We start from the raw sequence: 13,903 nt of genomic DNA on the forward strand, positions 1-13,903 counted from the left end.
CCTTTGGGCTTGTTCCTTCACTGTTGTGTTGTTGCCCAAGTGTCAACATCTGTCTCTTTCTAGGGGCACCTCTTTTCTTAGCTAGCTTCTAACAATCCAGAAAATCTGACACTGAATCTATTTTTTGCTACAGACCTCACAATCCCTTTCTTGCTTTCTCTATCAATGGACCTTCTAGATTAGATTGTAAATTTATGACAGGGTTGTGTTGGGATCTGTGTAATATGAAGTGCCAAGCACACTCATTGATACTTGTTAGCACAGATTATTTAAATTGAGTAACAAATGTTTTCTGTATCTCCTGCTAGAGCTGCACATAGTTAGGAGTGAAGCTCTGTCCACTGGAGAAAGTTACACTGGTGTACCGTGCCAGCAAGAGAAGTCTGGAAGGTAAAACAACTGCCCTCTCTGTAGGCACCTTGGGTGGGGGCATGCAGAAGGAGGAAAGCTGAGAAAACAACAAGTATTACTGCTTGTAACAAAGTGCTGCAGGGCCCTGTTGGCTCCTGCCCCTGTTGGGCTAATAAAGACTAAGAGACCCTGTGTTCAATAACCACCCATGCAATTTATTTACAGGCTGTGCTCTTACCACCTTTTCACCCTCTAAGTAGCCCTTTATTGTCTGCAGGCAGAAAGGAGGGGAGAGCTACCTCCCTGCTTCCACTACCTGCCTTTTCCCTTTCTTCCTGTCGTTTCCCCCCCCAGGCTTTTATACAGCCCCACCCTAATTAGGCAGCAGCTATCTCTGCTTCCCCAATTAGGGCTAGGTGGTCTAACCAGCTCCAATTAAGGGAGATGACAGATGGAGTTCCTGCTCAGTGCCCTGTCACACTGTAGGAAGTTCTCAGGCAGTGTAAGTTGCTGAATGCCCCAGTAATGGGGGCTGAGGAGAGCTCCCATCCTTTCCTGGCTGGGAGGGGGGTGGGGTGGAAATGGTCATATGACTTTTATTTTTATTTTTATTTTTTTATGTGGCAATGCAATAGGCTAGAAGAAAATACTAGTGTCTCATTTTTAACTTTAGAAAGCAACATATTTATTAAAGGACATTTTGAAACCCATGTCACTGTCCCTGTTTTCAGGGAATGGGCTGTGGTCTCTCGGGTGTTTGTTTAATGATACTCTGTTGGGTATTGGAGAGTTTCACTGTTGAAAGTTTTATAATTTTGTTTAACCAAAAAAGTTGTTTTTATTAATAACTCTTAATTATAAAACTTGCAACGGTGAAACTCTCCAATTTCACTGTTAACTGGCAAAGCATATTCTTTAGGTTCCACGTGCATTGTCCAATTTTCATGATAGCGGCTTCCTGTTAAATAAGTAATAGGGCTGTCAAGTAATTAAAAAAACTAATCGCTCGATTAAAAAGATTAATAAATGAATTGATTAAACAGTAATAGAATACCATTTATATAAATATTTTTGGATGTTTTCCACTTTTTCTAAATATATTGATTTCAATTACAAACAGAATACAAAGTGTACGGTGCTCACTTTATATTTTTATTAATATTTGCACTGTAAAAATAAAATAAATAGTATTTTTCAATTCACCTAATACAAGTACTGTAGTGCAATCTTATTGTGAAAGCACAACTTACACATATAGATTTTTTTTTTGTGTTGTTACATAACTGTTTTGGTTTTGAGTGCAATGTAAAACTTTAGCGCCTACAAGTCCACTCAGTCCTACTACTTGTTTGTCTGAGCAACTGGCTGAACAAGATGCACTTAAGATTCTTATGTCCCTTCATGCTTCAGCCACCATTCCAGAGGACATGCGTCCATGCTGATGACGGGTTCTGCTCGATAACAGTCCAAAGTAGTGCAGACGGATGCATGTTCATTTTTATCATCTGAATCAGATGTCACCAGCAGAAGGTTGATTTTCTTTTTTGGTGATTCAGGTTCTGTAGTTTCTGCACCGGAGTGTTGCTCTTTTAAGACTTTTGAAAGTATGCTCCACAGCCTGTCCCTCTCAGATTTTGGAAGGCACTTCAGATTCTTAAATCTTGGGTCAAGTGCTGTAGCTGTCTTTAGAAATCTCACATTGGTACCTCCTTCTTTGCGTTTGTCAAATCTGCAGTGAAAGTGTTCTTAAAACGAACAACATTGTGAGTCATCATCCGAGACTGCTATAACATGAAATATATGGCAGAATGCAGCTAAAACACAGAGCAGGAGACTCTCCCCCAAGGAGTTCAGTCACAATTTTTTTAACAAGTGTCATCAGCATGGAAGCATGTCCCCTGGAATGGTGGCCATTTTGTATTGGTGTAGTGTAACGGTGGTGTACACTTTGTATTCTGTGTTGTAATTGATATCAATGTTTTTGAAAATGTAGAAAAACATCCAAAATATTTAATAAATTTCAATTGGTATTCTATTGTTTAATAGTGCGATTAAAACTGTGATTAATCGCAATTAATTTTTTTGAGTTAATCGCATGAGTTAACTGCAATTAATCGACAGCCCTAATAAGTAATGTTTTAAAATTCTATTTGCAACTTATGTAATGAGCTGAAATCCGAACCTTGAGTTTACTTTTTATTATAAAGTGTTTAACTCCGCTTTAAATTCTACTTACTCCCACCCCATATTAACACTGGGCAGGTGTATTTTGACATGGGTAAAAATGTTGTATTTGTTCCTGCTATCATTGTGGTGAGGACAAGTGACTAGATTTTTGTACCGGGGCTGGTAAATATTCATGATAGTTCTGCAATACTACTATAAATTGAATTTCCCAGGTCAGAGGTTATGTCTAGCTCTCCCAGAATTCCACAACAACACAAAGAGATCAGCAGGATACAAATGTCTGTCTGCAACACGCTTGAAAGTGAGTTGCCTGCTGAGAAGAGACCTGATCCTTGTCTGCAGGAGTCAGAGATTTTGTCAACTCAGGAAGATATGTTTTCCCAGAGCCACACAACAGGTAAAAACAGACCAACTAATGCCAAAGTATCCATCCCAAGGGAGCAGTCACTGTTCTGTTTTTTAGCTGGGGGCTATGCATCTGTCACAGGGTGACTGGCCCCTTTAAAAGGAAGTGGGGTCCAGCGCAACTGGACTGATTATATGCTGCCCCCACTGGACTTGAGGGAAGGCAGCTGGGGCTTATAAGGGTGGTTATCTGCAGCTGCCTGTAGACACTGTAGGAGTAAGAAAGCTCCTGTGAGGTCCTGAGTCAGCAGGGGGAAGTCATCAGAGGGGAAGTCTGGTGGAGAAGGTCAAACTCTAGGCAAGAGGTGCTGGGAAAGCAAGAAGACACTTCCTCAGTGGGAAGGGCTATGTCCAGCTTGGATTTGGGACAAAAATATTGAACTGTAACAAGATAACAGATCCTCAGAGGAGGGGTGGACCTAGCTGAAATTGGGATAAAGACTTCGTAGGTTTTACTTATGTTTTGAAAGACTTTATGCAGGATTTAAACTGGATCCCAGATGGCGAAATGTTTAAATATCTCGACTGTGTGGACTTTTTAAGGGATATTACTGCGCAGATGTGCCCTTTGACAGCAACTTACAGGGAAGCAGGTTACAGTTGGCAGAATGCTTTGAGTGTGTTTGATTAAACTAATGTTTCTGTTCTTGTGAAAGTACTTTGGAAAGCAAAACACAGCCTTCTCCTGTGTGAGGAGCGTTCAAATGTTCTCTCGTTGTTCTGAAGTGAATCATAATAATGCCATTAGAATGGGTTGTTTGAGCATTCCTCCCTTTTCCCTGCACTCCCCTCTTCCCCCCCCAAAAAAAGGCATGGCAGTAAAACTGCTAATCCTTTTATGTGACACCAGAAAAAGTATGGGCACATATTTTAAGCCTTGTCCATGTTGGGGAAACTTATCCCCCAAATTCCTATTAGTTCAGCTGAACTGGTATTCTAATTGGTACAAGTGCTAGTGTAAAGGCTCCAGCAACCAGAATCATTTTAACCATATTTCAGTTAGACTTGCTTTTCAGTAAGTTTAGCAATACTTGGCTGTATGAACAAGGGTATATAGAGGAGGAATAGGGAGGTTGTCATATATATAGCACTGGTGAGCCCATACTGGAATATTGTGTCCCCTTCTTGTATCCACACGACAAAGGGATATTGAAGAATTGGAGGGATTTCAGAAAAGAGTCACAAAAATGAATTGAGGTCTGTAAAACATGACTTACCATGAGAGACTTAAGACATTCTACTTGGCTTATTAAAAAGAAGGTTAAAAAGGTGACTTGATCATGGTTTAAAGGCCTGGTCAAAACAAAATTGCACTGGTTTAACTAAAAGGTGTGATTTTTAAACATTAAACTGCTAAAACATTGTTAAACCTTCTGGTTGTAAAATCTACTTACCCTAATGAAAAGGGTAAAAGCAGTAAGTTTTTTCTTCTTTGTTGTTGCCAGAGCCTTGTCTACACTAGTGCTCCCACCAGTTCTAGCATTGATTTGGCTGAACTGGTATTGGAACCATTGAGAATTTTTTCCTACGTTCTTTAATGTAAACATTTATAATCCAGTATATGAGAGCAGGCCACTTTTGCCAGCCAGTAACGAGCCTTTTACCTCTTAGCCATATGACGCTTGCATTTCATGTGCCTTGGACCTGTGATTCCAAAATCCCTTTTTGTCTCACTGAGAATATTGGTCTTTGTCAAACTGGGAGGTAACTTTACAGAAGTGAGGGGCGGAGGGATAGCTCAGTGGTTTGAGCATTGGCCTGCTAAACCTAGGGTTGTGAGTTCAATCCTTGAGGGGGCCACTTAAGGATCTGGGGCAAAATCAGTACTTGGTCCTGCTAGTGAAGGCAGGGGGTGGACTCAATGACCCTTCGGGGTCCCTTCCAGTTCAATGAGATAAGTATATCTCCATATATTAGTATTATTATTTTATTATAACTTGCTTTATAATAATCCAGTCTGTTTCCTCTTGCTCCAAATAGCTTCAGAGAGTGACTGTACCATAACCAGGGTGGAAGTGGGAGGTTCCGTGGCATGCACCCCTGCTGGCACTCTGCACCTCCTGCATCTCTCTGGGCAGGGGTCCCTTGGTCAGGAGAGTCTTTCCACGTAAGCAAAAAACAAAACACAACCCCACAACACACAATCAACACCTCTAATATGCACTTGTCCTGCATGGGATGAGTCACTGAGACAAACAGCCCAGCAGAGCAGGTGGGGTTAAATCTTCCAACATGGATTAAATTGTAATGTGGTTTTCTGCAAACTGAAGTCTTGGAAGCTTAATAGCTAATAAGGTATAATTCTGGCTTTTCACGCGGGTTTCCGTTGGGGGGAAGACACTGGGCTCATTAGTAACCTTTCAGCCTTCCTCAAGGAGAATAGGGGACCTTACCGGGTTTTCTGTTAGATGAGTGGGGACTTCGTGCTGCTTGTGTGAGAATTATACTCCTTTTGCCTTTTGGTTCTATTCAGGTTATGCCAAGTTGCAGGCTGTAGAGGAGTTGTAAAATCTGTTCAGTCTTGGCCTCCAAAGCGATAACTAAAAATTTAAGCTAATTGTTTTTACCTTGTATCAGTTCTCCTGAACTCCCAATAGCTTTCTTGGGGAAGGTGTCCCCGGCTCCATGCACACTTCAGGATCTCCTTGCTAGCTATCTCTGAAATAAACTTCAGTGCAAAGCTGACTGAACGTTGATACTTCAGAGTGTCCACCTATGACTGAGAAGATGGTGATGTAAAGAAGAGGGTTTAAAACTTGTTAGGCAGTGAGGAACTATTTGGGGAAAGGAGAGCCTACACAAAAGGAAATGGCTCCATTTTATTCAGAGGAGCCATACTTCTGATGCAGAAACACCTTATTAATTTTCTGTGGCTAGGGTGGAGGTGTATTGTTTAAATTAGGAGAAATTGGGGGAAGTTGACTGGTACTAAAGTTGACTGTGGTCAGACAAAGTTCTCTGATGATACAAAGCTAACTCTTCTGGTAAAAGAACAGATCACTTCTTTTGACCTACGAACCTGGATCAATCCTCCCATTCCCTAGGATAGCCATTCACATCTTCACCAAGCACTAATCTCTTCATCACTGAGTCCCCCACTCTGTCAATCACCTGGCCTCTCTGAAGATAGGATATCTGCCTCTTGCCTGCTGCCCACCATCTTATGTTTCTGAGACTTCCAGACCATCAGTGTTAGTGACTTCTCCTCTAACACTGCTCCTCCTTGTTGTCTCTTCCCATGACATGGTTGTCGATTCTCTGCATTCTACACTCCCCTCCACCCTTGACTCCTTTGCCCCTCTCTCCCATCAGAAGACCCACCCTAGCTCTTCCCCATCATCTGCATCCTCCACTGCCACATTCGCATAGCAGAACATCTGGCAGTAGTTCTGTGACGATGCTCACTTTCTCCACTACAGTTCTGTCTCTCCTCCTTCAGTTATGCTACCATCCTAGCCAAGCCCTCTGCTTCTCCACTCAGATTCCTGTGTGTGCAGTCCCATTCACTGGTTCACCACCTTTGACTCCTTTCTCAAACCTTCCCCAGCCCCACTTCACTCTCTACACTGGAGCTTACTGATTCTCTCCCCTCCCCCTCCCCCCGCCCCGACAAAACTGCCAAAATTAGACTTCTCAGCCTTCCCTTCCTCCCCACCACTTTCCCCATTGCCCCATCATTGAAACAAGAGCTTTTCATCCTCTGGTGGTGGTCTCTAACCCTTCAGCCTACCCTCGTAACCCCACCCAGGTCCCAATCTCCCTTTCATCCATTCTTCTCTGCACCCTTTGTCCTTATTAACCTGTCTCTCTCCTCTTTCTACTGTACAAGCATGCTTTAGTCTCCCCCACCTTTAAAACAAACAAACCTCCCCACCATTGACCCCCATGTAGTTCTGCAGCTACTGGCCCATCTCTTTTCTCCCCTTCATGTCTAAATTCATTGAACAGACTGCTTACAGCTGCTGTCTGGAGTTCCTCTCTTCAAATTCCATCCCTGGCTATCTCCAATATGGCTTTTTTCTTTCCCCTGCACACCACTATCACCTTTTCCTGGGCTACAGTTCAGAACTGGTACTCCATCCTCATGTGTTAGAAGGATACAAAACAATAAATGGTATGAATGATTCCCATTTATCTCTTCTCATAATAGAAAAAACACGCGGATATAGCTAAACTCAAAGATAGCAGTTTAAAGCTGCTGAGAGGAAAGTTTTGTACAATGTATAACATATCTGTGAAAAGCAACAGAGGGTCCTGTGGCACCTTTGAGACTAACAGAAGTATTGGGAGCATAAGCTTTCGTGGGTAAGAACCTCACTTGCATCTCACTTAGCCTGTCTGTCTGTTCCCCATCTGTACAATGGAGTAACAGCATTTCCCTACGGCTGTGGGGTACTGTGAGGGTAAATTCATTAAACATTGTGAGGCATTCAGGTACTTTGATAATGGGGAGCATATAAGGACCTGAGCTAATAAATAAGGGAACATGCTACAGAGCATAAGTCAACCATTAACTTCCTGCCCATTAACTCAGGAAGAAACCTGCCCAGAGAGGAAGTTATTGCATAACTTTCTACCCCAGAGTTCCTTGCACTTTCCTCAGAAGTATCCAATATTAGAAGTTATCTGAGACAAGATACTAAATTAGATGTCTCCTCCATTCTTGACAGTTTGTTTTTGTTTCTATATGTCAGTACAATGCTTGTTTCCATATCTGTCGTCAAGTTATTTTAACTGCAGTCTGAATAAGTAGGAGTCTCCCTGCTTTTGGACTTCATGTTGTGATCTGTAGACTGTTGCTACATGGAAGCTGAGCTGCGGGTCCCCTGCCTGTACCCCTTTACAGTAATTTGAGGGATTTAAGCTCATTGGCTTGGTTGTCTTAGCTGGTGAACCAGGCTCCTGTTCTTAAAAGCTGGAGCTACTCTTGTGGAGTAAGAGAAATAACTAAAGCATTAACTGACCTGTGACTTGACTTTATTTTTTTTCTCTCTGCAGTTATTCTTCAGGCCTAATTACTCCTTCTCCTGGTGCCTTTGGATCCCATCCTCTTATCATCCCCAGCAGTCCCACCGAACAGGAAGAAACAAAAGGTAAAACTTCTGTGAATACTGATCTGGTTTTGGCTTTTCCCTATACGTACTCCTCCAGCCTGTGTGTGTAGCTTCCTTTAAACACCGCTTAGAATCATTTCCATATTGCAATCTGAGTAACAAGCGCCTCTCCTTCTCCTCCTGCACAGCCCTTCCCCCCAGAGTCTTCAAACTTGATTGATTTCTTAAGTGCACATGCGATTGGCCATTCCCACAGTGGCTCTCCCTGTACCTTTTGGGAGAAGGTAGATAGCACATGAAGAGTATGGCATCATCAGCTAGTTTCCCTCTTCTCTTGGTAAGGTGGGGATGCACTGAATATTGGATGCTGAGGGTCAGTTGCCGTTGTGCTCCCTTGGAGGCAAGGCATTCATGTTACAGGATAGGTACTGCAGGGCAGCAGGAATCCCTCTTCTCTTATGTATAAATATATTGCATTGGAGGGGTGGGGAGCCGACACCTAAATTAAAGAATCACTATACCTTAATTCAGACCCCTTGTGCATTATAATACCGTCTTCAATTTTATAATCACATACTACTGGTTTCCACAGGACCCCTGCCTCATTCAGTACACGGAAAGGACAGTGCTCAATGAATGGGTAACTGTTCGATATTTTTCTTATCCTTGTTCAAAATGTGACTCCAGGCCTTATTAAAACATATACTATCCAAACCCTATTGCTATGGTGTATTCATTGTAGCATCTGAGGGCTTCAGACATTATTTTCAGATGATTCTCTTACCTGCACCCATGCAAGGTCAGGTGGTATTATCCCTATTTTACAGATGAAGAACCAAGAAAGTGACATTAAAGCCAAAGTTATCAAGTGTTCACTAATTCTGAGTGCCCAACTTGAGATGCCTAAAGCTTGATTTTTTTTTTTTTGATTTTTTTTTTTTTTAAATAGTACTTAGCATTTTTTAGCAACTTTCATGTTCAAAGCACAGAATCCCTTGGACTTCACTTACAGTTGAAAAGCTCAGCATTTCCGCAAATGTGGCCCCAGGTGTCTCAAGCTAGGCTCCCAGAAAATTAGAACCACACTACTAGTGACCACTGGTGAAAGGATTGATTTAAGTGATTTGCTCAGCATCTCATAGGAGCTTTGTGGAAAAGGCAGAAGTAGAATCCAGTTCTCTAGGATGACATTCAAATGCCTTAACCATTTGTGGTGGTCTTCATACGTGGGGAGCATTGCCTAGTAATCAGGGGTTTAGGCCCTTTGATCTGCAGAGGGGTTTTTGGTAGGGGAGCTGGGCCTTCCCACCCTAGCCCAGGGCTCTGTAAGGGCAATAAAAAGGTCTGATGCCCAGGAGTGCCTTAAGGCTGCCTTCCCTGGGCCACTTCCTATCATCCCTCTGTCCACAGTTCACAGTCTGTACAGGAAAGCGTGAAGGGGGTCAGCTCACTGCATGGCACCTCCTTGTGTCCGGGCATGGCAGCTTTCTCCTTTTTGGGGCATCAGCTGCTTCCTGTCATGCCTTGGACCTCTGGCCAGTTCAGTTCTAAGTCTCTCCCCGTCAGGGGCAGTCTATAAACAAAACACAGAATCAATACACACAAACTGGGTTAGTATGTGAGAGAGGGAAATGCCTCCCTGTCAGAGTTTATGAAAAGTAGGTCCTCTCTTCCCTCAGGGAGGAACCTTCACACAGCTGTGCATGGGAGATATCCTGCCTTCCCTCAGGAGCTGCAAGGTGTAGGTCCTCTCCCCTGGCCTGCCCACAGGCGAGCTGTTCTGCTCCTTTTAACTTCTTCTCCAGTCTGTGCTGAGCTCAGAGCAGCTCCTGAACCCCTTGTTGCCCAGTGTATGGTTTGTATATGCCATCATACCATGAGACACTCTTTGTTCTTCCTGCAGTCCCCTTTGTTCACCTTCCAAAGAAGCAGGGATCCTACAGAAAACATCCTCATTTGTTACACAACCCTCTTTCATTCCCTAAGCAGCATCCTGCCTGTGCACTGAAGAAGACGGGTCCTATGGAAAAATATGTGATTTAAAGTCTGTATTATCATCATGGATCCACAGAAGGGGGCTGAATTAAGGTTGCAAAGTCATGTACTTAGAAGTTAGGAAGTGTAAGTAAGTTTAAGGTTGCCTTTGCAACCTTAAACTTACACTTCCTAACTTCTAAGTTCATGACTTTGCTACCTTAGTGTTCTTTTAAGATTTTTTTTTAGGGCCCTACCAAATCCACAGTCCATTTTGGTCAATTTCATGGTCCTTGGGTTTTAAAAATCATAAATTTTATGAGTTCAGCTATTTAAATCTGAAATTTCACAGTGTTGTAATTGAAGGGGTCCTGACCCAAAAAGGAGTTGTGTGTCACAAGGTTATTGTAGGGGAGTGTAGTGAGGCGGCCTGGGCCCCGACGGCCCCTGAGGGAGAGGAGCCTGAATTGGCACCCAACTGGGCGGAGCCACCGCCACCTGTTCCCGCCCCCCGGAAGTCAAGGGGCGGGACAGGAAGTATAAGAGCCAGGCCCCAGCCCTCAGTTAGAGCCCAGCGGCCGGAGAGGCCAGACGTGCCGGTGCGAGCTCCGGCTAGACCAAGCCTTCCCAGAGCCAGGTACCCGGACGCGGACGGACCGAGCCTCCCCAGAGCCAGATACCCGGACACCGACCGACCGGACCTCCCCAGAGCCAGGTATCCCGAGGCGGATTGGCCAAGCCTTCCCCAAGCAAGGTACCCCGACGCGGATTGGCCAAGCCTTCCCCAAGCAAGGTACCCCGACGTAGACTGGCCACCCTTGCCCCGAGCACGGTACCCCGAGGAGGGGCCCGAGCGCCCCCTTTACCGGAGACCGGAGGAGCAACCCGACCCAGACGACCCTCTGCGAACTGAGGAACCCATGGTGTGGGACCCCGCTGCCGAGCCCAGCGGGGAGCAGGTACAAATGGAGGGGGAAATGGAAAGCAGCCCGGGGGTAGCTGACCCCAGTCTAGCTACAACAGAGAGCGAACCAATGTTGGTGTGTTGCGGTCAGGACCCCACCGACACAGCGGCAGACTGACTGCCGCTCTTAGGGCCCCGGGCTGGGACACAGTGGAGTGGGTGGGCCTGTGTCCCCCCTGCCACCCCACTTAACGGGTGGCAGCCTCCCCCTCCAGCCAGCACTCTGGCACCGCGACTGAGCTATTGTTTGCGGCCCTGAACGATTGCTTGTTGCCCCACCCTGATTGAGGGTCTGGGGCGTCCCGAGTTTGTCCGTGCTCAGCTCCTGATACCCAGACCTGAGCCCGAGCCCCTGAACTATTGGTGGTTGCCCCGCCCTGACTGAGGGCCTGGGCCTACTAACTCTGCCTGGGCTCAGCCTGCAGGAAGGTCCTGAGCCCCTGAACTATTGTTTGTTGCCCCGCCCTGACTGAGGGCCTGGGCCTACTAACTCTGCCTGGGCTCAGCCTGCAGGAAGGTCCTGAGCCCCTGAACTATTGTTTGTTGCCCCGCCCTGACTGAGGGCCTGGGCCTACTAACTCTGCCTGGGCTCAGCCTGAGGGAAGGTCCTGAGCCCCTGAACTATTGTTTGTTGCCCCGCCCTGACTGAGGGCCGGGCCTTAACTCCTGACTTTATTGCTCAGCCTGAAGGAAGGTCCTGAGCCCCTGGACTATTGTTTGTTGCCCCGCCCTGATTGAGGGCCGGGCCTGAACCCCTGACTTTACTGCTCAGCCTGAAGGAAGGTTCTGAGCGCCCTGGACTATTGGGGGTTGCCCTCCCCTGAATAAGGGCCTGGGGCGCCCTGAGTTTGTCAGGGCTCAGCTCCTGATCCACGGAGCTGAGCGCCCGAACTATTGTTTATTGCCCCGCCCTGAGCTAGCGCGGGGCTTGACTGACTTTGTAATCCCCAGCTCCGGCAGTGAGGGCCGGAGCCCGGGCCTGAGTTACTGCCGGACCCTGACAGAGAGCAGGAGCTCATTGCAGAGGCCGTGTACCTTTGGCCTAGTCCCTGCCAGAGGGGCGGAACCCTGAGACCGATCCAGGCCGTGTAGTGAGGCGGCCTGGGCCCCCGACGGCCCCTGAGAGGGCCCGACCCCCGCACCGGACGTTTACAGGGAGGTTACGGTACTGCTATCCTTACTTCTGCGCTGCCGCTGCTGCTGGCAGCGCTGCCCTCAGAGCTGAGCAGCTGGAGAGCAGCGGCTGCTGGTCGGTAGCCTAGCTCTGGAGCCAGAGCTGCCATCATCAGCAGCGCAGAAGTAAGGGTGGGTGGCATGATGTGGTATTGCCACCCTTATTTCTGCGCTGCTGCTGGTGGGGCACTGCCTTCATAGCTGGGCGCCCGGCCAACAGCTGCCACTCTCTGGCTGCCCAGCTCTGAAGTCAGTGCAGAAGTAAGGGTGCCAATACACCCTTCCTGCCCCCAAATAACCTTGTGACCCTCCCCCTGCAACTCCCTTTTGGGTCCAGACCCCCAATTTGATAAACACTGGTCTCCTCCCGTGAAATCTGTATAGTATAGGGTAAAAGACCAGATTTCATGGTCCGTGATGTGTTTTTCATGGCTGTGAATTTGGTAGGGCCCTAAACATTTTTAATGCAATTTCCCAAGGGGGGGGTAGTTTTTTTTTTTTTTTTAAGCCAGACAACTGAAAAATGCACAAATTCAATCATATAGATAAATATTGATCCCCTTATAGGTTGTCAGCAATGTTGGGACCTTTAGTTCCACAACACAGATCTCTACAACTTGAGCTAACTGAATAACTAACTGGTAACAGCAGTAGGCTGTTATCCTCCATGTAGATAATCCACTGGCAGGGGGAGAACACGTGTTTTGCTGGTGAGTTCATGGCTATTTGTTTGACAGCAGAAGAATGTCTTGACTCTGGAATCCTGGGTTCATTTCCAGGCCCTGGAAGGAAATGTTCTCTAACGGTTGGATCTATCTATCCCTGTTTCTTTGCCCCCTCTCCAAGTCTTTTCATTGCTTCCTGCTTTTTTCCTCAGTGCTGCCTGGATGCTAATAGAAGACACTGAAAAGAAGGATGATCTAACAGTCATGGTGCTAGCCTAGGACTTGGGGGATCTGGGTTTATTCTCTGCTCTGAGCAAGTCATCTTGGGTAAAATTAAAAAAAAAAAAAAAGCCTGTCACTTTTGAAAATGGCATAGGCATGTAGGAGCCTAAAGCCTGTTGACTCAGTAAGATTTAGACTTCTAAGTCCTTTTGAAAATGGCACTTGGAGATCTTTGAAAATTTTACCATTAGTGTCTCTCTACCTCAGTTCTCCATATGTGACATGGGGATAACATTTCCTTACTGCACAACAGCTGTGTGGGAGAATAATTACATTAAAACTTTTAGGTGCTTGGATGTTCTGATAATGGGGACCATAAAAGACCTACAATAGATCTTAAAATCCTGTGGCTGGAAACTGAAGCTAGATAAATTCAGATTTTTTTTCTATTTGTACTGTAATTAACCCTTGGAACAATTTCCCCAGGGCTTTGGTGGGTTCTCCTGCACTTGGAGTCTTTAGATCAAGATTGGCTGTCTCTTTTCTAAAAGATCTGCTGCTGCCCAACCAGAAGTTACAGGCTGGATGCAAGAATCACTGGGTGCAATTCTCTGGCCTGTGTTATACCAGAGGTCAGAGAAGATGGTCATAACGGTGCCTTTTGGCTTGAAATTCGAGAGAACACTGAAGACACTTCCCCCCCCTGCCCTGTTTTGGTGCCCAGTGCCATAGCAGACCCCAGTCACTGGGAGGAACCATTGCAGGAAAAATCCTGCACAGCCCTGAAATGGAATGTGCTCAGTTGCTCCGTGGTATGGTGCATGCATGGTTCAGTTGACATTTAGGAGCTGGGTGGGGATGGAGCATGCTCAGTGTGGGAGAATAATGCTGCCAGACTCTACAAACCT

General features: G+C 45.9%; 1 protein-coding gene across 3 annotated transcripts in view; it reads left to right on the forward strand.

Annotated features, from left to right (window-relative positions):
- The window catches only part of TP53BP1 (tumor protein p53 binding protein 1), a 70,317-nt gene that overhangs the window by 3,664 nt on the left and 52,750 nt on the right, over window positions 1-13,903 (forward strand). For all 3 annotated transcript variants that reach the window (XM_034783554.1, XM_034783552.1, XM_034783553.1), the window contains 4 exons: window positions 309-390; window positions 2,751-2,935; window positions 4,924-5,050; window positions 7,942-8,036. In XM_034783554.1, coding sequence (XP_034639445.1) covers window positions 309-390; window positions 2,751-2,935; window positions 4,924-5,050; window positions 7,942-8,036 — 489 coding nt within the window. The remainder of the gene's footprint in view (window positions 1-308; window positions 391-2,750; window positions 2,936-4,923; window positions 5,051-7,941; window positions 8,037-13,903) is intronic.

Source organism: Trachemys scripta, chromosome 10 (genome assembly GCF_013100865.1).
Source record: "Trachemys scripta elegans isolate TJP31775 chromosome 10, CAS_Tse_1.0, whole genome shotgun sequence".
NCBI lineage: Eukaryota > Metazoa > Chordata > Testudines > Emydidae > Trachemys > Trachemys scripta.